A 22,959-nucleotide genomic window follows, 5' to 3' on the forward strand; every position below is an offset into this window, starting at 1 on the left:
AAATAGTATTAAGAACAGTTTTGACCTCACAGACCTCCTTGGAAGACTCTCAGGGATCCTCGAAGTCTATGGACCAAAATAGAAATATTTCCTCAATTCTAAGACACCATGTATTCTAAGATATGGCATCAATTTGATAACTTTAGGTAGTGAGGAGAGATACTCCATTAAATGTATGTGTTGATTATAAGACACAACCTCATTTCAGAAAACTTAAAATTTAAGATTGAGGGAATACAGCCATTCCCATTAACCTCAGTAGGTCTCTGGAAACCCAGATTCACTGACTCAAACATGTTGATGAAAATTGGTTTTTCTTAGAGTTTATTTGTGTTTTACAATTTCTAAAATGCTTTCATGGACTGAAAATGTTACAGTCAATGAGGTACTAATGTTTTCCTTCAACAAGCATTTGCCAAGTGTAATACCAAATACTGGAAATGCAAATATGAATGAGCCCTCATTCCTGCGCTTGACGACTCAGCCCTAATAGAAGACAAAGGAAGGCAAACAAGTATTTATGGTATAATGGAGAAGCACTGGATCTGAATGAGTCACAGAACTGGAGGAACAGCTTGAAGTACCCAAAGACAGAGCTCTGGGTACTCAGGAAGGCTTGAGGTTAATCACTAAGTTAGTCATCCTCATAACAAAGGGCTGCCCTAGTGGACTTTGGCACCGGTGTCAGCCACTTTCAGGCATTAATTTATGTCAACTTAATTTAATTTTGCAAACACTGGTGATCTATCACAGAGATGTAAACCTAGAAATTTACTAGACCGGTGTGACCAGTAGCACCAGACACAAACAAAGCCTAACAGAGCATTTTCTTGGTTGTGATTGGATTCAGCTGAGAACAGAATGTCACACCCCGCCCCCGTGCCCCCCACACACAAACACAACAGTGACATAAGCAAGATAGCAGCCAGACTTGATCTACAGTCTAGGACTGGGTGGTAGTTCCATGAGGTCATCTGGGACCCAGGCTCCCATAATTATGCCCTGCCATCCTGGTGCATGCCTTTCATTTTCGTGGGCCACCTCATGGTCTAAGACATCTGCTAAAATTACCACCACTTATATCCATATTGCATGCTGGAAGAAAGGGCAAAAGGGGCTCATTCCGGTTGGGTCAGCTCTCCTTAAGCAGCATCAACTTAAAAGTGTGGCTACTTTCACACCTTGTCTTACATCCTATTGCCTTGAACTTAATCACATGGCTACAGATAATTGCAAATAAGGCTAGGATGTCTTCTGTTCTAGACAGCAGTGTGCCCAAATTTTAAGATTAGAGATTAGAGATATACTACTAAGGAGGAAGGGCTTCCCTGGTGGCTCAGCGGTAAAGAATCCACCATCAATGCAGGAGCCACAGGAGACTCAGGTTCGATCCCTGGGTCAGAAAGATCCCCTGGAGGAGGAAAATGGCAACCCACTCCAGTATTCTTGCCTGGAGAATCCCATGGACAGAGGAGCCTGGTGGGCTACAGTCCATAGGGTCACAAAGAGTAGGACATGACTAAAGAGACTTAGCATACACTCATGCACTAAGGAGGAAATAGTGAAATAATGGTAAGGTAGCCATAGAACTGGTAGTCTCTGCCACAGCATCTTAGTAACCACAAATTCAACACTTTGTTTTGACCCTGATCCTGTCTAAGCTTCTTCAAATGTGTAAAAGCCATCTAGAGAAAGTTTGGTTTGGGGAGTTGGAAAGCACATGCTATGTTTCAGAGTGATGGCTCCTGTTGATCTTCCTTTTAAAATGTAGAAATTGAGACTTCCCTGGTGGTCCAGTGTTTAAGACACAGCTCTCCCAATGCAGGGGGCCCAGGTTCCATCCCTGATCAGGGAACTAGATTCCACATGCCAAAACTAAGATCAAAGATCCCATGTGCTGCAGCTAAGACCTGGCACAGCCAAATAAGTAAATTGAAAAAATAATTAATAGATAAAAAGTGGAAATTATTACAATATGAAATATACCAGGTCTGCTTTGGGATTGTTTTGTTTGTTTTGCTTCGCTTTGTTTCCTCAACTTCCAAAATGTTCTTGAAACATTGGGGTAGATGTGATTTAATCTATAGGTTCTGCAGCAAAGTGATTCTAAAGATCAGTCCAGCTGTAACTCTTGATTAGATTAATCCTGGCTATGCATCTGCCATGAGTAATGTGACTTAAGTGTCAGTTTTTCTGATTAGGCAGCCATGGACACAGACCATGCTGAGACATCTGACCAAAGGTTGAGGGGTTCCTCAAACTCTCCAGCCGTTATTCAGAGAAACACAAGAATGTGAATATGAGATAATGGAAAATAATTTGCCAGTTGACAAGTCCATGTAGACTTGGTGTATTTCATCTTCTAATAATTTCCACTTTTTAAAAGCAAGATCAATAAGGGCCATCACTCTCAAAGGTGTCATCGTGCCTTCCAATTGCAGAAAGCCAAACTTTCTCCAGACGGTTTTTTCCCTCTTTTATAAATTTGAAGAAGCTCAGACAGTATCAGTGTCAAGAAATGAGAAGGCCATTTGAAAACTGACAAAAAGTGATGCTAACAATCTGGAGTTGTCAGCTTTTAGAAGCATGGGGAAATCTAACGTGGAGCTGGCAGCACACCTGGCAGAGAGCATCACGTCCCATCACTGCATCTTCCCGAGGGTGGGCGTGCTACAGAAATGATAATCATACGCTTCCTGGAAATTCCTGCTGAAGAGGCCTCAGAGATCAGAAGCAAACAGTCATTTTTTAAATGAGCCATAAGGCTGGATATGTATGAAAGGCGGGAGATGAGAAGTGTCCTGTTTAGGATAGGGAGACAGGGCCATTTGGGAAACAGCTGGTTTCTTCAGCACAGTTGAACTTGGGGGAAAGAAGTTATTAGCATTTGGTAGCAATGGCAAAATATAGTAACAGTCATGATATGTTTCTTAGGCTCTTCCATGAAAGTTAATTTTGTAAAATAATGGAATGGAACAGAAGTAGTCTACTTCTCTATGTCACTAACATCCTATACCTATTGGAGAATGAAGGAAATGAAGTCAGCCAAAGATTGTCAACTTCATGAGGGCAGGGTCTAGTCTGTCTTGGTTCAAACTGGCTCCCTAGTGCCTGGCATAATGCCTAAAATGGGATAGAGAGCTATTTGGGGCAAAAGAAAGGAAACTATATAAGTAGCATGTTCTATACTTGGAACTGTACCAAGAGTACTGTTACAAATAACAGTAGGGAATTCCAAGTAATAAGTTAAAATATTAGCCATGAAACTGGCTGACAAATATATGTGAAATAATATATCCCAATATAAGCCAAATATTTCTTGGAGGATGCATGGCTTAAAAGGATTCCCAAGCAATGGAATAAATGGACAAGGAGGAAATGGTTGGTGACAGAAAAGCAACAGAAACCTTGAAAGAGCATGACAAAGTGACTGCACTTAAGAGTTTATGAGAGAGATTTCCCTGATGGTCCAGTAGTTAAGACTCCATGCTTTCAATGCAGAGGGTGCAGGTTTGATCCCTGGTCAGGGAACTAAGATATCCCACATGCCCCATGGTGAAGCAAAAAAAAAAAAGACAAAGAGAGAAACTTCATGAGATAGCCAAGGAAGACAACACTGTGATAATTTTAACAGGAATGTGAAGAAATACAGGTGTGTTCCATGATAAAAAGTAGCCTTTTACAGAGCTCTTTCTGTGTATCAGGCAGTGAGCTTAGTGCTTTATGTAGATTTTTTGGTATAGTTTCTATAAGTTTTTGAGAAGATATTACTCTCCCCAATTTCTAGATGACGAAACTGAAGCTCAGACAGGTTACCTGATTTGCTCCAGGGTCACAGAGCTAGCAAATAACAGAGAGAATTTTGAACCGGGGAAATCTTAACTCCAAAACCTGAGCTCCTAACCACTTCCTTCTACCACATCTGAGCCTTTTTCTAGGGAGAGAATATATAGCTTCAATTAGTTTCTCAAAGGGCTTTGTAAATACAAAAAAGTATGAGATACAGTAAAGCCAATTCTAAGCACCATGAGGGCAGGGACTGTGCCTGAATCAGCACTCAGATATTTGTGAGGGGGTTGGGTGGATGGGGACTTCCCTGGTGGCTCAGACAATAAAGTGTCTGCCTACAATGCAGGAGACCCGGGTTCAATCCCTGGACTGGGAAGATCTCCTGGAGAAGGAAATGGTAACCCACTCTAGTGTTCTTGCCTGGAAAATCCCATGGACGGAGAAGCTTGGTAGGCTACAGTCCATGGGGTCTCAAAGAGTCGGAGATGACTGAGCAACTTCACTTTCATTTTGGGTGGATAGATGACTGCATTAACGTGTGAGTGTACTGGTGACCATCTGGCCTCTAAATTGGTTCTCATTCATCAACCTGCCCCTTGAACTGCAGCCTAAGTGATCTCTCTAAAGCCGTAGCATGACCATGTGAACCCTCGACTTAAAAGATGGTCGTTGATACCTCAACACCCACAGTTCAAGTCTAAAGTCCTTAGCATACACAGTCCTTCATGCTTAGTGCGGTGGTTCTAAACAAGGGACAGTTTGCCCCTCGGGGGACATTTGTTAATATCTGGAGACATTTTGGTTATCACAAGTCAGGGGAAGGTGTTAGTTGCATTTAGTGAATAAAGACCAGAGACGCTGCTAAATATCTTATACATGACAGGACAGCCCCCACAACAAAGAATTATCTGGCCGCAAAAGACAATAGTGCCCAGTGGAGAGACTTAAAATTAGTCCTTGGAAACATGTGAACTTCACTTGCTACTACTACCTACCCTATTTTATGTTCCAGCAATCTCAGGCTGTGGCAAATGCCCCACCCCCGTGTGGTTTTGTGCTTTTTCTCGGTACCTTTGCTTCATCCTTCAAGATGTTTATAAAATATTTATTTGGCTGCACCAGATATTAGTTGTGGCACATGGGATCTTCAATCTTTATTGCAGCATGTGGCATCTTTAGCACAAGGGATCTAGTTCCCTAACCAGGGATCAAACCCAGGCCCCCTGCCTTGGGAGCTCAGAGTCTTAGCCACTGGCCCATCAGGGAGGTCCCATCCTTTAAGACTAAGTTTACATTCTCTTCTATTAATAGCAGTATTGCCCCAAACTTCCTCCTATGTGTTTGCATGTCACCCTAGGCATGTGTTTTTTGTGGCAATTAACCACATCATATTGACATGACCTGTTTCTGTATCTGCCTTCTGTCGCTTGAATTGTGAACTAATCAAGGGCAGGGACCTTTTTTATTTACCTTTATAATAGTGCTTGACACAGAGCAGGCACCCACAAAGCCTTGAACTGAAAGAAAGCAAATAAGAAAGAGGAAGATAAATCACTCAATTGCTAGTGAGCTTTGACCTTCTCAGCAAAAAAAAAAGAATGAAATCAACCTTTAGAGTAAAGGGAAGGCCAGCTTGGTGAGAAGAACATGAAGAAACATGTCCATTCTTCTAGGTGAGAAATCAGACAGCAGAAAGGCTAAGAGCCGACATCTGAAAATGGGGATATTGATAGTTTCTTTCTCAAGTGATTACTCTAAGCATATAAAGTAATAATCCATGTAAAGAGCCTGACACATAGGAAGCACTCAATAAACAGTAGGTACTTTTATTAAAGGCTCAGATGAGTGGGCCTGTAATTTTATAGATGTTATTGATTAGGACCAGTTCAAAGGAAGGGGCAGCACCTATTTATATTTAAAAAGTAGGTCAATTTAAAGAAAAATATTAAGTCTGTAGTAGTACAAGTAGTGGACGGCTAAGGCAAAATTCATGAAGCTGTGATGTGCACAAGTGAAGTCTGGGAAGCAGAGCTGAAAGGGAACTATATTGTATGATAACTGGACTAGATCCCTAAAGGTTTGTGACTTTGAAACCATTTTTCATGTTAACACCATTTCCTGTCCCTTACTTTGTCCAGACCCTGGGCTGAGTATCTTACATCCCCATCTCAATCAATCCACACACTCTCTCTAAAAGGTAGGTAGACGGTCAGTAGCTTCTTTTTCTTGTGGCAGATGAAGAAACCAAAGACTCATAGGAGATACCTCATTTGCCAGGATTACACGCTAATATGCCTGGAGAATCCTCAGGACAGAGGAGCCTGGTGGGCTACAGTCCATAGGGTCACAAAAGTCAGACACGACTGAGCAACTGAGCATGCACACTAATACGGGAAAGAACCGGCCTTGAAACTGTTAAGGAGAGCCCCAGTTAACTAATTATGATCTGTGTCTACAGTGTGGGATGACGTTTATAACTGAGGAATTTTCTAATTTGGTCTAATCGCTGGCTCATATTCAGATATTGCTGTTACACATGGATTTTCCCCTTTAAGAGCCTGCTGCTTTATAAACTACCACTTAGGTCAAACTTAACTTGCTCTTTAAGCCAACCATGGGACTGACTGACCTGAGAGCCAAGTGCCTTCAAGGCAAATTTTCAGTTAGCAGAGGAAGACGTGGCGTTGTCAAGGCTGGACATCCAGACCCAGGACTCCTTTCTGCTCAGGGTTATTTCTCAGGGAAGGTTGTTGGGAGATGGGTATATTCCACCAGCTGGCGGCTACACCAGTGACCTTTACTGCTAGTTTAGCTTAAATACATTTTGACATTTCAAACAAATTAATGTATTTTTACAAGGTGGGGCAAGGACCACAAATTAGGCCAAATGGTTTGCCTGCAGGCCCGGTCACGATGCAAAAATCCCAAAACCTCACGACTGTCCCTTCAGCTCTTTCTGCTGCTAACACCCCCAAAGAAATGTTTCTTTCTGTCCACTTGGACAAATGCCAACAGCCCTCAGGGGTGAACCTTAGCCCCACCTCAATAGTGTGTAATTCTTGGGTTTCTCTGCAACTAAAAGATGCTAATTCTGACTGCCGGAGTCAGTGCAAAGACTCCATCCTCTACATTAGCTTGTATGTTGTGGAAATGCCTTGGTACCAGTTCCTTGAAAAATTACCCGGAAATGGGAGTATTTAACATGAGAAAGATATAAAAGGAACTAGCAACCTAAGAGAGGTGAAAAGGTTCAGTTTCTGAAAACACAGGCCCCAGACTACTAAGTAGCCACACATCTTTCATCTGAGGAGATTTCAGAGACTAGCTGCCCAGCCAAATCAAATGGGAATTAAAGGGATTCTGTGTAGCTGGTACAGAAAGTGTCTCAGAAGCACAAACGCCACTTTAGTCACAGGAAACTGCCAGAGGGAGACTTATTTGATGGAACAGAAAACAAACAGAGGAGCTGGTGTATTTTTGAGGCGACATTAAACCTAATAAACATGACACCAATAGTGTTGACTGAAATCAGATGGGGCGAGTTGGAGGATTTAACAGCTCATCTTCCAACTACCAGCCTTTATCTCAGAGGTGGCCTTGACAGCAGAGAACAGAATCCAAACCGTGTCCTTCTCTGACATCTGCCAGGTGTGTGCTGTCCCCGGCCTCTGCCCTGGCCTCAGCTCTCAGAGTGGGGATAATTAGAACGTCATTTCTGCCAGCTTTGTTTTCTCTGGGTCACTGACTTCAGACTTGATCCAAATAGGAGTGTTGGACTGAAATAAATTCCTCTTCCTCAGCTAACCCCAGCTTATTTCCTGGGGGACCATGCTCCATAGGCCCAGCGCATGCAAACAGCTTCTGTACCAGCCCGATGGTGTATACGGAGGTCCAGAGTGAGGGCCCATGGCAGAAGTGCACCGTCTCACTGTTCTCCCTCTTAGTTGACAAGGCATTGACATGCAAGGGCCTCAGACAGAAGTGCGGAGGAACACATCACAGCAAACTGCTCTGGGAGCTGTTAAGGCTGGTGTTTAATGTTTATCCAATGGCCTCAGTCTGAAAGGCTCTGTAGAACATGCATAACACAAGCTCAGCTTTATACTCCATTAGCATTCAAATTCCTAGCTGCCCAGAGGCATATGGTACTGACCAGAGAAGGCCAGCCCATGTCGAGACTGAGGGCACGTAGAGACAGGAGGACAGGTTGAGGCTTCTGGGTGTCTAGGGGAGACACTCAGACACAGAGGGCAGAGAGCCCCAGGTGGTGCACGAGGGGAGGTCAGAGACAACCTTTGTCTTCTTTACAGTGTCACCAGTTGCCCTCCATTAAGAGACAGGATTAGAGGGAGATTTATCTCAGACTGGCCTTTGTCCACTTCATTACTGAGTGGAAGGCCTCTTCCAACTGGGAAATAGTGGGCCTCAGAATGCAATGACGGCCCATATCTTGTTTTCAGACTTTCAGATTCAATGAGAAAAACAAAGCTTACCTTGGGCTTTCACTCAAGGCAGAAAGAAGAGCAGCTACATCACTGCTACTATCTTGGCCAGGAATGGGGCCCACTCTTCTGCCTTGGTCTAGCCATAAGACAAGAGAAATAAAGTACAGAATAAGTGAGTGGTGGAGTTGAGAGTGCACATAACATAACGTCGTTCTCTGAGAAGTGCCCAGTGGTGAACAACAGCTGGTGGGGTAATGTCAGGGTAGGCACTGGGCTGACTCCTGTGTCGAAAAAGGAACTAGAGTAGATCTGTGTTTGCTTGCCTATGTGTCCCCAGTGCCCAGCACACCAGACCTCCCCACACACACACACTCACACACACACACTCACACACACACACACACACCAGTCCTTTTGCTTCTAACTCCAGTGCCCAGCACACCAGACCACCCCCCCCACACACACACTCAAACTCACACACACACACACTCACTCACACACTCACACACACACACACTCACACACACACCCACACACCAGTCCTTTTGCTTCTAACTCCAGTGCCCAGCACACCAGACCACCCCACACACACACACACTCAAACTCACACACACACACACACACTCACACACACACCCACACACCAGTCCTTTTGCTTCTAACTCCAGTGCCCAGCACACCAGACCACCCACCCACACACACACACACTCACACACACACACACACACCCCAGTCCTTTTGCTCTTATCTCCTTGATGTGTCTCAGGCTCCTGCAGTGGCCCAGGTGAGGGATGACGGTGGCCTGAATTAGGTTGGCAACAGTGGGGATGGGGAGAAGTAGATGAATTTGAGATGTAGTAAGGAGACCATGCTCTGAAAAGGGTCTTTCTGGAAATATAGGGAGAAAATAATTCACAGTATTTTGGAAATCCATAAATGGTAAATGTGTTTACCAGAACATTTAATCAACTGTCCTTCCCAACTTTGCCAGATAACACCAACATTGCTGGAATTCAAGAGTCGGGGCTGTTGCAGGGGGTGGGAGACCAATAAGCCAATTTTTCTTTCAAGATAAAACTGCCCCAGAAAGATATTGTAACTTAATGGTGTGTGTTCTGTTCTTTTTGCAGGTGCGATTAGAGTGGCCAACAGACCTTGCAGTCAATCCCATGGACAATTCATTGTATGTCTTGGATAACAATATTGTGCTGCAAATTTCTGAGAACCGGCGAGTGCGGATCATTGCAGGGCGCCCCATTCACTGCCAGGTGCCAGGCATCGATCATTTCTTGGTCAGCAAGGTAGCAATTCACTCCACTCTAGAGTCAGCAAGGGCCATCAGCGTCTCCCACAGCGGGCTGCTCTTCATTGCTGAAACAGATGAGAGGAAAGTAAACCGCATTCAGCAAGTTACCACCAATGGGGAGATCTCCATCATAGCTGGGGCCCCCACTGACTGTGACTGCAAAATTGATCCCAACTGTGACTGTTTTTCAGGTATGACCTTTTAAGCAATTCACCAGCTCCCCTTCTCTGTTTTCAAAAGAAAAATGGGCATCGGAAAGTCAAAAAAAGAACAAAAGTGGTCCTTGTAAACACTGGTATGAGGCAGTGGAGAAAGCAATGGATTGGTGGTCAGACAGCCTAGTATCTGGCCTTGGCTCTGCAACTGAGTTACCCTAGGAAAGCCATAAAACCTCTTCATGACTCATTCCACCTGCTAAGTAGAGTGATCACGTGTCTCAGTTACAGCACCTCACTGTTTTGAAGATAAACTAGTATAGTAAAAGTTTGGGTGCTCAAGAAGTTAGGACCACTATCCAAATGTGAGGTTCCCATATTTTTTGTACTTTAGAGAAAGGATAGCTAGGTAAAACCTACAGTTACTGATTTGGGTAAGGAAAAAATTACTTCTACTAAGTGACTGATTTCCAGATTAATAATGTGAGCTGCTTGAAACCCAAAGGGACTTGGAACAGACTGCTTTGGGGGTTCATGGACAAAATTAAATCTCACAATGAAAAATAAAATAAATCTCACAATGGAGGGTTCTCAAGACATCAGCCTTCTACTTACATTGTTGTTTTTTTTTAATCCAAAATTTTTTCATAACCAATAGTGCCCTTTACTTCCAATTGATAAGGAGGTGGGGAGAAGAAAGAGCCTTTGCACCAAAACACAGGAGTGGATATTTCAGATAGTAAACAGTCCTGTAAATGTCAATAGATGCATTTATTGCTGGAATGTGGAAATCCCTCCATGCTACATGCAGCCCTATTAAACCGCTCATCCGGGCCCAAATGGTTCTTTTAACCTTTGTCTTTCCTTGGGACAGAGGAATCAGGAGTGAGCAACTTGGTCGATAGGACTTTTAATCGATATTTCCAGTGTTTTCCTGGACAATTAGTTTTATAGTTATTTTGCTAATTGGTATCTTTCTTTCAAGGCAAAACTGGAATATTTATTCTGGTTATCAAATTTGATGTTCTGAGTCATTGTTGCACTTACAGACTTAGTGTACTTTGACAATGTGACAATGAGAAGTAACAGAAGAAAGGTTCTCTGGGCAGAGAAGGAATGGAAAGCCCTGACATAGATCCTACGAGCATGGACAGGCATAAGTCTCATGGATTTCCAGCCAGATTTGGGCTGGCTGTTATTGTTTGCTGTTTTTGTATCCAGCAATACAATAGATACGGAACAGCAGGATTGAAGATTTCACAAAATTGGTGTTCACTGAGATCATTGCATCTTCTGTTCATCTTCAGTGGTGCTGACTCAAAAATTGTGAATAATGGACTTCAAATATCCAATTGGGGCACATGGAGAATGTTGGTTCACTGATTGTTCCCTTTAAAATGATTCTTGGGAGGGGGGTAAATTCTTTTTTTTTTCTTTTTTTAATTTTTAATTGGGAGAAAATTGCTTTACAATGTTGTATAAAATGATTCTTTTTTTACAAAAATGATTCTTGATATATAGCCATATTTTGTATTTGGTATGTTTCTAAAATGCTGTGATGACAGCTATTAAAATCAGGGTCTTCCTTCCACAGGCGATGGTGGCTATGCCAAAGATGCCAAGATGAAAGCCCCTTCCTCCTTAGCAGTGTCACCTGATGGTACTCTCTACGTGGCAGACCTTGGGAATGTTCGAATTCGTACCATTAGCAGGAACCAAGCCCATTTAAATGACATGAATCTTTATGAGATTGCCTCACCTGCTGATCAGGAACTCTATCAGTTCACCGTCAACGGAACCCACCTGCACACCTTGAACTTGATAACGAGAGACTATGTGTATAACTTCACCTACAATGCTGAAGGCGACTTGGGTGCGATTACCAGCAGCAATGGCAACTCTGTGCATATTCGCCGAGACGCAAGCGGAATGCCCCTTTGGCTGGTGGTGCCCGGCGGGCAGGTCTACTGGCTGACCATAAGCAGCAACGGAGTCCTGAAAAGAGTGTCAGCTCAAGGCTACAATCTGGCCTTGATGACCTATCCAGGGAACACGGGGCTCCTGGCTACCAAAAGTAACGAAAATGGATGGACAACCGTTTATGAGTAAGTTTCTAATTCTCAACATGGGCTCTTTTAGGTTTCTATTTGAAATTGTATTACAGTGGGAAAATGACTTAGTAATTGCTGGGTGTTGCATGCTATTTTCTCCTAACAACCACAATTAGAAAAAATAAAAAGTCAAGGAGAAAATTTTAACCCAACTCCTAGGGTTCAAACCTATGTCTCCAGAGCACTTTTGCAGAGCATAATAATAAAAACATAGGCTGAATGAAGAATCAAGTGTGGCACTGCAGGAGACAGGAATGAGGTGGAAGTCCATGTACTCAGAAAAATTTACAGCATTGCTGGGAAAACAAGAGAAATTTTCATTTAAATAACAAAACTAGAAAGTAGTTCTAAAGTAGCAAAGAAACAGTGTAGTTTAACTGGTATTTATTGATCCCTGTGGGGTTTAATGAATGAATGAATGAATGCGTGCCCAGCCCAGTCCAGCCCAACTCAGTGTAAAATTGCTGTGGGAGTTAGGAACAGTGGGCCATGAAAGCTTATGTGAAGTGACGTGGGACAAATGCTCAAACTGGAGAGGCTGCTTCTGGGAAAAGTGGAGTCAAAACTCCAGTACAGGCTTGCACCTCCCCCCCACCCCCCACCCAGTTTCCCCACATAAGGCAGACTCCAGCACACTTGGGTATTCACAGACCAGGTCTATGATAACTTTGTTTAATGGGGAATTTGCACAAGGTGTGTCTGAGGGCAGGCTACTAGGAGGTGTCCTGATGGAAATAGAGACCATTGTCCTTGACTGTTAAGGCGGGGCAACCTTGTTTGCCTGTCAACCTGTTTAGAAAGCTAGTTTGTGAACAGTCAGCAAGCGTCATCCCCACGAAGGGAATTGCTAAAGCTTTAACCAATTTACCGAGTGAAAAGAATCGGTGGAGCTGAACCCAGAGCCTGAAATGACATTCAAGTTGAGAAATGTGAGAAGCGAAGATATTCAATATCAGGAATTCATGTGTACTCGTCCATGAGGACATGTGTGCGTGCATGCTAAGTGGCTCCTCTGTCCATGGGGATTCTCCAGGCAAGAATACTGGAGTGGGTTGCCATGCCCTCCTCCAGGGGATCTTCCCAACCCAGGGTTTGAACCCGGGTCTTTTTTGTCTCCTGCATTGGCAGGTGAATTCTTCACCACTAGCGCCACCTGGGAAGGATATAGAAATGTGGAAAGAACTGGTCCAGTCCCATGAAAGCCTCCAGAGGAAAGGGACAAAACAATTGGTCTTCAAATTTTGGATCATATCCCAAAGAAATGCCACTTGTACAAAAGAGCTGGACAGCTATTTTAGTTTCACTTAGAAAAATATATTCACTTGTTTCTGTTGCAGGTGTTCCTCTATTTCTTGAAAAATTTCTCTTACATCTTAATAAGAGTAATTAAAGCTACTGTTCACTGAGGCATTATTATGTGCCAGCTCCTAGGCTAGGTGATTACATAAAAGTATTTTCTTTGATCCCCAAAATAACAACGTGGGATCCATGCTCCTGTGATGCCTATTTTATGGATGAAGAAACTGAGACCCAGAATGGTGAACTTGTCCTTATTCACACAGATGTTCAGGATTCAAACTCCAACTGTCTGACTCAAGAGCCCACATTCTAAAATATACTACCCTTAGGAAAGATAAAAGTTCTAATGAGGGATCTTTTTTTAAAATGTCACACAAGGTCACACTGCAGCTGAAATTAAACAAACAAGTATCTTGAAAGCTACTGGTTAAATTCAGTTAAGCAACCAGAAATGGCAGAATTATTAACTAGTTTCCAAAATAACCAGTTCAACCATTCACTTATTTATCAAATCATCACTTTGTATGTTTGAACTGTATGCAGTTTTATTTGTCAATTATACCTCAGTAAAACTAGGGGAAAAAAAGAACACAAAGTAGCCAGTTTAACTGTTCATTTCTTTATGCAACAAATATTTGCTGAGCACCTAGTATATACCTGGTGCTGGGGATAGAGCCATGAGCAAGACAGATACCAACCCCTACCTTCATAGCACTTACATTGTACAGAACTTCAGATGCTGGCAAGTTCTGTGAAGGAGAGAAAGCAGAGTAAGGGGGAATCAAGATGTGGGGGCAGAAGGGGGTTTTATTTTAGGTTGGGTGGTCAGAAAAAGTGAAACTGTTAGTAGCTCAGTCGTGTCTGATTCTTTGCGATCCCATGGACAGAGGAGCCTGGCGGGCTACGGTCAGATGTTCTTAATAGAAAACATTTAAAAATTTTACATATCAACTTTATTTATAGCACCAGATGTTTAAAAGTGGAGGGAAAAGTGAAAGTGTTAGTTGCTCAGTCGTGTCCGACTCCTTGTGATCCCATGGACTGTAGCCAGCCAGACTCCTCTGTCCATGGAATTCTCTAGGCAAGAATACTGGAGTGGGTTGCCAATGCCCTCCTCCAGGGGATCTTCCTGATCCAGGGACAAAACCTGGGTCTTCTGCATTGCATACAGCTTCTTTACCATCTGGGCCACCAGGGAAGCCCCTGGGTGATCAGGGAAGGGCTCATTAAGAAGGTGACATTTGAGTAAATTCCTATAGAAGGTGAGGGAGTGAGTATATGGGTGTATGGGGGGAGGAAGAGGGAAAACCTTCCCAGCAGGGTGAACAGCAAGGGCAAATACCCTGCAGCAGGAGCAAACCTGATGTGTTCAAGTAAGGCAGCCCCTGTGAGTGGAGTGAGCAAGCATAGTTGGGATAGGAGATCAACAAAGTGGCCAGGGCCACTTTGCATAGGGCTTTGAAGGCCTTTGTAAAGACTTTGAGTAAAAGGTGGAACCATTGGAGAGCTTCCAGGAAATGAGTGACATAATCAGCCTTACATGTTTAAAGAGTTGCTCTGTACAGAAAACAGACTGTGTGATGGAAGCAAAGGAATGTAGTGGAGGGAGGATGATACTTCAATAATCCAGGCAATATGGTGACTTAGACCAGGGGCTGAGGGCAGTAAGTGGTAATAATCGAAATATATTTTGACAGTAGAGCTATCAGGATAGAAAATGGGATGTGGGGTGTGGGAGAAAAAAAGGGTCAGAAATAACTCCAAAGTGTTTGGCCACAGCAAGTGGGTGTTGAACTTTCCATTTACCAGGATGGGGAAGACCAGGCAAGGAGTACATGATAGTGGGTGGGAGTTCAGGGTTGGCTACAATCAATTTAGACATCCAAGGGAATATAGCAAGTTGGCAAGTGGATATACGAGTCTGGAATTGAGGGGAGAGGCTGGAGTTTGAAATTTGGAGATCCAAATTTGGTTTCCACTAGTGTTGAGATTGTATTTAAAGCCACGATATCTTCATGGCAAAGTGAGTGTAGTCAAGGAAGGAAAGAGATCTGATGACGGAACCTGGAGCCCGCCAATGTTTAGAGTTGGGTATATGAAGAGGAACCAATGAAAAAGAGACTGAGAAAGTCTAGTGAAGTAGGAAGAAGACCAGGAGAGTGGGATGTCCTGGAAGCAAAGCCAAACAAGTGACTCAAGGAAGGAGAAGTGATCAGCTGTGTCAAATACTCCTGATAAGTCAAGTAAGATAAGTGCTGAGAGTTGACCACTCCACCCAGCACTGTGAAGATCATTGTTTACCTTGACAAGAGCAGGTGTTTTGGGCAGTGGGGGATGAAAACTTTAGCAGAGCAGGTTTAAGAGGGAATGGACACACATGTCTTCATAGCACTGTTATTCAGAATAGTCAAGAAGTGTAAAGTACCATGTCCATCAAGTCACGAGTAGCCAAACAAAATGTGGTACATCCATACCATGGGATATTATTCATCCATGAAAAGCAATGAAGTTTTGGTACATGCTACAATGTGGATGAACCTCAAAGACATTATGCTAACTGAAAGAAGCCAGACACAAAAGGACAAATATTATATAGTCCTGTTTATATGAGATGTCCACAAAAAGCAAAGTCATACAAAGTAGGTGAGCGGTTGCCAAGAACTAGGGAGAGGAGTGAATGGGGAGTGACTGCTTTTGAGTACGGGGTTTATTTTGAGGGTGATGGAAATGTTCTAGAAATGGTGCGGATGGTTGCACACATTGTCAATGTATTGAAAGCCACTGAATTGCATACTGTGTACTTTTAAAAGTATTCATTTATTTTTGGCTGTGCCGGGTCCTCTGTGCTGTGTGGGGGCTTTTCTCTAGTTGCAGTGAGTGGAGGATACTCTGCAGTTGCGGTGCACGGGCTTCTCCTTGTGGCGGCTTCTCTTGTTGCGGAGCATGGACCCTAGACTCTCAGGCTCAGTAGTTGCGGCTCCTGGGCTCTAGATCACAGGCTCAATAGTTGTGGCACTCTGTCCTACTGCTCTGTGGCATGTGGCATCTTCCCGGCCCAGGGATTGCACCCATGTCTCCTGCAGTGGCAGGCGGATTCTTTACCACTAAGCCACCAGGGAAGCCCTACTGTGTACTTTTAAATGATGACTTTTATAATGTGTTGATTATGTTTCAATAATAATAGTAATGAGAGCAACTGGGAAGAGAAAGTTTGGAGACCATGAGTAAAGAACCCTTCTGAGGACATTGCTGTAATGAGGAGCAGAGAAATTGGAGCAGAGGGGGATGGAGTAAAGAGAAGGAGAGAAATATCAGTTTATATGAAAATAATCCAATGCAGAGGGGGAAATTGATGACGTGGGATAGAGAAGACAGAGTTGTAGTTGGCTAGTCTGTGGGTCCACGGTGGCACAGTGATGCAGGCAAGCAGGACGCTTAACAGTTGAGTGGAGCTCAGGCCTATCACCAGGACTCCGCTGGCAGTGAATAAAAAGGTAACATCTAATGTCACTGTTGTTGGGTAAGCTTGAGGCATTAAGAGATGAGAAACATGGGCTTTCACGTGGGGTTATCATGGAATTTTTATGGCCACAAAGAGACATTAGAGGTCATTTGACAAATAAGGAAATGGAAGCCCAGAGTAGAGGAATAACTTGGTCATTCCCTTTGCTAGTTGGCCAGGTCTAGAGTCAGTCTTTGAGCTTCTAGCCCAGTACTCTTTCCACTACCATGCCACTGCCTTCCAGAAAAACAAAGAGGACTTGGATAACCAGAGTGACCACTGGAAGTCTGGGGAGCTAGAAGACAAGAGGAATAGGAGAGCTCCAGGAAAGAGAAAGGGAGGCTGAATATGCATTTCTTCCTTCTCCCACCTTCTAAATTCCAGCCAGCATTATGCCAAAACCCTCTTGACCAGGTAGCATCTGTGGAAGGTTCCTCTTCATCCTGAATCAGTGTATTCTGTCCCCAACGGAACACTGCTCCCATCCCTTCTTGCCTGCACATACCAGAATGAATGAGCAATTTCCCAGCCTTGAAATGGAACTCATTCTTCCCGCAGTCCACCCTGTACAAGCTCTGACTTCTTTCACTTTTATCCTCCAGCACTTTAGTCAGTCCTGAGCACTGACTTGAGTTTTCCCTTGTCCTTCTGAAGCCGGGGGACACAGAATTGGACCTACTCTTCCGGTCAGGATTAGAGCTGTGCTGGGGTTGGGAGAAGGAGGTCTGCGGAACGATGCTCTGAGATGAAAGACAGGCTGCCTTCTGTGGCTGAAAAGGGAAAAATCCTCTGCCAAGGTGAACATCAAATTTCTTTTCTGAGATGACAAACAGAAAAAGAGAAACAGAAGCAAAAGTTGGCAGGATGAACGACTGCCACAGAGAAGTAGCGAAGCCAGTCAACCATTCAACTTTCGATGATCTGCAGTGACGCTGAGGAAGAACGACATGAGTGACCCTGAACGGCGTGGGCAGTCCAAATGGGATTTTAAAATGTATCTTGTGCTGTGGTAGTGGGTGGGCTTGTCCTGTGTAGCATGATGTTGTTTAAATAGTTCATTGCTTTTCCTAATTCCATTTGGCTTGGACCAGGATCAAAAGTTGCACACCCCACCTATTAGTACTTGAAGCTCCACCACCCCTAAGCGTCCTGAGTGTCAGGGGAAAGCTGACCACAGAGAAATAGCTAACAGGGAAGTGATTGTCAAGGCAGGAATAGGAATGAGGCAGGGCTCATGGTCCCAGGGGCTCACAGACTCCTGATTGCAATGACCCTGCCCCAGCAGAGGTCCGAGGGAGGGACTCAGCATCTCCACAGTAGGACAGCCTCCTTGTCTCACAAGGCATTCCCTGGCAAAGGCTTCTGCTACACTCATCTGCAGAGGTCCCAGACTGAGGCCAAAGTGTCAGTTCTGTCACTGCTGCCGGTGCAGACTGAGCTGACAGCTCCTCGGGCCCTTGACCTTTGTGGGAACCCTCTGCTCGAAGGGGACTATGCATTTCCATGATCTCTTGATCCCTGGTTTTCTGTATTCTCTCCATCTCAGGACTTGATTCGCACATTCCCCACCCCCACCCGCCAAACCTGCCATTCGCTGACAACTTGGAAATGCCCTCATGATGGCTCTAGGTGCCTTCTAGGCTGCTTTACAAATGCTCAGTCTTACGGAAGACAGCTAGGGGAAGGTTCTTCCTCCAACCTGATAAGATTCGGGGAACGGGGCAGGGGGAGGAGGGGAGCAGGGTAAACCCGCCCGCGTCTGTGGGTGAGATATTTGCCTGAGGGGAGGATGTGATTCCCATGGTTATGTCAGTGAATAGTCAGTCCCAGCACATCGAACTGTTTTCCAGAATCTCAGAGCAGGAAGAGAACAAAGGCACCACGTAGTCCGCCCCCCTGCCTCTGGGCAGGTGGAGGGTTTCATTTTAAACAGAAACTGTTAGCATTGCCAACTGTTAGCATTCAGGACTCCACAGACAGACTGGACAGTTTTGCTCAGTCCCCTCCTCGTGGTCTCTATGCCCTTGAGAAGCCTCAGGAATGGGCAGCGAGAACTGTGGAGGGTCATGCTGGGGAGAAAGAACTAGCGAAGGGGCAGGGGCTGAGGCGAAGGAAGAGAGGTTGCAGAACAAACTTTCCGAGCCTGGCTGGGAGGGTGAGTTGCACCGCACAGGACGTCGGTGTAAACTGAGCCTCCACATCCCCAGGGAGGGCTGTCTGTCCTCTCACCACGCTCCTTCCCATCTGCCCAGGCAGATCCTGCTTCCCACATTCAACAAATGTAAGCAGTGAGAGTCTGCTCTGGGCCACACACCGAAAATACAGAAGTGAATGAGGCACTGTGCCCTCTCTCTAAAGATGCGAGAGTTTACCACCTAGGAGGGCTATCACCATGCGTTTCATAAAGGCAAGGGGCCCCCATTTTCTCTTACCAAACTGGGGCAGTAAGCCTCCCAACAGGTTTCCCTGCTCCATAGCTCCCGTTCCAAGATTCACTGCCACCACAGCACCTATGGAGTCATACTGTTCTCCCCGAGAGCTTCCTAGGCCTCTCCATTGCCCATCGACTGCATGCTTTCCTCCAGAGCCTGGCACCCCAGTTTCCCCATGCTTTGCTTCCAGCAAGCCTCTCCAGCCTCATCTCCCATGCCCCTCCGAGAGGACCCTTGCACTCCTGCATCCCGCTTCCCTCAATGGTCTTCCCAACCAGCAGAGTGCCCGCCTTCACAATGCCTTCCTCCCCTCCTCCATCTCTACCTATCAAGGAATTGATCTCCCGCTACCTTCCAGGATTTGAATACCACCTCTTTCTCCTTTCCTTGTGCTCAGCCCGGAGGGAAATGACTCTGGCAGCTTCTTGTTTACAGAAGTATATGGCAGTATTCTGGCATCAGAGCAATTCGTGTGCCTATCTTTCCTACCATACTAGACTTCGAATTTCGTTCAGCACAGTATCCCCAGGACCCAGCCCAAGACTGATGATATTTATTGAATGAAGGACAAGTGAAGATAGAAGGGCATGATGGACCTGGGCTGAATCATAGGAAGCCAAATGAAGTTGTTGGCAAGGAAAGGGGAATCTAGTATTTCCTAAAGAATGTTTATTCGGTTGCTCAGGTTTCTAAGAGGGTAAAGAGGGTATATTTCCCTTTATAAAATGATTAATGAATTTTGCTTCTATAATCTTCAATGTTTTCTTAAAAGCAAAGATGGAAGAGCTTCTGGTTTTTACTCGGCATGGTTTAACTGTGACTTAGACTGTCCTCAAGGGAAAGGGCAGGCTAGCCCTTATGAGAAAATATCTGACCAAATATATTTTAATAATATGTAAATATCATCTGCCCTACTGTAAACTATATGGTCCTCAAGGACAAGAATGAATCCTGAATTTCCTTTCTGCATGTTTCCTTTGCTCCGCGGGAATACGTGTATGCGCACGCACGCAGTGGAACTCTGTAAAATCAAGACAGAAAGGGATAGGGTGATGGCAAACTCACTCCTGATAACCATGAAGGCAACAGTCAATGCCCAAACACACAGTTCACCAAGCCAGAATTTGTGGGCCTGGTTAAGCGGATGCTACTCACAGCCCAGGGTGCAGAGGCCGAGTCGATGCGCAAGGAAGGAAGTTAGTACCCTGTTATGGCCTGAGGGGATCCGTTGCAGCATATTGGGCTTGCGCTCTCTGCACCAAAGGATACAGGCACCAAAGGGAAACCCACAGCTAAGAGATTTTGATTAAACTTGTTTCTTTGACATTCAGTTGGGAAAAATGAAGTCCCCTGTAATGGAGGGGGGGAAAACAAACCTCAAGCAAGCCATAGGAAATCAAAGATTTCCTTTATTTCTTCTCCGCTTCAGAGCAATCTTTCCAAAGTTGCGGGATCTTTCTGTTGCTCTTCCTCTGGAAATGACCCCACAGAAGAGACATGGGCCTGTTGTTTTTGACGGAGGGCCATGTGCATGGCTGAGCCCAGGAGAGGCGCCCCTCTGCAGACACCACCAATGCCATTGCTTTGACTGTGACTAGCAGAATAGGGGTGGGTGAGTGTGTTGGGGGTAGAGTGCTTTGGGTTTTTTTGGCTTTTTCCCCTTCAGTTTTATTGAGATATAATTGACATACAGCACTATGTAAGTTTAAGGCATACAGCCTAGTGACTTGACTTCTATATATCACAAAGTGATGACAACAGTAAGTTTAGTGAACATCCATCATCCCACATAGACACCAAAAAACAAAAAAGAAAAATATTGTTTTCTTTATGATGAGAACTTTTAGGATTTAGTTTCTTAGCAAGCTTCATACATACCACACAGCAGTGTTCACTATCATCTTGTTGTACATGGCATCTCCAGTAATTTTTAAAAATATATTTATTTACTTAATTAATTTGGCTGTGTTAGGTCTTAACTGCAGTATGTTTACTCCTCTCTAGTTGCAGCTCAAGGGCTCTAGAGTGCACGGGTTCAGTAGTTGTGCACAGACTTAGCTGCCCTGTAGCATGTGGGATCTTAGTTCCCTAACCTGGGATCGAACCCACATCCCCTACACTGCAAGGTGGATTTTTAACCATTGGACCACTAGGGAAGTCCCCCTAGTACTTATTTATCTTATAACTGGAAGTTTCTACCTTTTGACCACCTCTATACTATTGGCAACCCACTCCAGTACTCTTGCCTGGAAAATCCCATGGACGGAGGAGCCTGGTGGGCTGCAGTCCATGGAGTCGCGAAGAGTCAGACACGACTGAGTGACTTCACTTTCACTTTTCACTTTCATGCATTGGAGAAGGAAATGGCAACCCACTCCAGTGTTCTTGCCTGGAGAATCCCAGGGATGGGGGAGCCTGGTGGGCTGCCGTCTATGGGGTCGCACAGAGTCCGACACGACTGAAGTGACTTAGCAGCAGCAGCAGCATACTATTCCTTCACCCACCCCCAACTCTGAAAACCATAAATCTGGTCTCTTTTCCTACAAGCTTGGTGTGTTCAGGTTTTTTGAGTTTGAATTTTTTTCTTTTAGAGTCCACATATAACTGAGATCATACAGTATTTACTGTCTGACTTATTTCACTTAGCAAAACACCCTCAAGGTACTTTGTTGATGATAAAGTCAACTGTACATTTTCAAATAAAGAGGCTTATCCAGCCACAGAAAGGAAATCAGACAATATAACTTTTTAGCTCTCTAGCACCTGGGCAGGACTGTGAGAAAGCCTACCCTATCCCCACTTCATTACCTCCCTCACCAGAAAAGGACCAGGTGGCAGCCTCCCAGCTACGTCTATCCAGGGAATTACACCACAGGCCAGTGCTAACATTCAGATTTTTGGCCCTTGTACCTCTGCTCGCGGATGGCTCATTTGGCATCTGATCTTGTCATCTAGCCCTGAGAAGTGGGCACCACCACTGCTGTCCCCTTTAGAGGAAATCTTGCTTTAAAACAAGGGGCTGTGTAAGCGAGAGAGGAGGAAACTGCATCTTAGGTCAGATCTCCTGGGGGAATAATGAGGCGTGACCTTGCCAAGTGCTGAGGAAACCCTTCAGAAATCAGGAAAGGGAAACTGATGTGGCAGGGTGGCTGGTGAAGGATGTGAAACAGAGAGCAACTGCCTGCGTAATCCAGGCTGGGCCACAGTCTCCCTCGGGAGGGGGCCTGCAGCAGCTTCCTTCTGTCTGCTGCCTGGAGACTCCTCCCTACAGGCCAAAGTAGGGAATCAAAGCTCAGTACTGTTTTCCTCCCCTGAAAGAAAGACCAGGCAGACAAAGTCAGGCTGTGTTAGGCGCTCAGGCTTTTCCATGCCCTGTTCTCATCAAGGGTCTTCTCACAGCCCCAGAGCCCCAGAGCAGGCCATGGGCAAACAGGCGGAGCAGCAGGGAAGATCTTGCCATTAACCCCAGGCGCAAACAGCACCCTTCGGCCTTTCTTTGGTAGTAAGGCCTTAGCAGCATAGTAGCAACATGCCAATAGCCATTTTGACTGAAATCCATTTAAACAAAAGATGCATCCAATTAAATAACTGGGGCTTACCGTATCTATGATGTCAGATGACCTATTTGATTATTTTTATTTGCATGCCTGATTGTTTTTAACTGATCGAGTGTGCCTGTGAGCATGCTCATGTACACACAGAACAGAACGTGACATGCCATTGTGTATAGCCTCAAGTCCAGTTTCATCCTGTAAAATAATGTCTGGCCCCTTTTCCCAAGCCTACCAAAGACTGGTCTAAGTTTTAAAATTTCAGCAACTCTCCAGACTGAATTCTTTAAAATGTAGTGGAGTCACACTGAGTCACTAGGCCATTTTGCATCGTGTGGGGGGTCAGGGGGCTTCCCTAACTCAGTGGTA

The 22,959-nt window shown here is 44.7% G+C and overlaps 1 protein-coding gene across 3 annotated transcripts in view; it reads left to right on the forward strand.

The window, feature by feature from the left end:
* Window positions 1–22,959, forward strand: part of TENM1 (teneurin transmembrane protein 1) — an 891,941-nt gene that overhangs the window by 836,411 nt on the left and 32,571 nt on the right. For all 3 annotated transcript variants that reach the window (XM_043459374.1, XM_043459376.1, XM_043459375.1), the window contains 2 exons: window positions 9,365–9,731; window positions 11,290–11,800. In XM_043459374.1, coding sequence (XP_043315309.1) covers window positions 9,365–9,731; window positions 11,290–11,800 — 878 coding nt within the window. The remainder of the gene's footprint in view (window positions 1–9,364; window positions 9,732–11,289; window positions 11,801–22,959) is intronic.

Source organism: Cervus canadensis, chromosome X, assembly GCF_019320065.1.
Source record: "Cervus canadensis isolate Bull #8, Minnesota chromosome X, ASM1932006v1, whole genome shotgun sequence".
In the NCBI taxonomy this organism is placed as follows: Eukaryota; Metazoa; Chordata; class Mammalia; order Artiodactyla; family Cervidae; genus Cervus; species Cervus canadensis.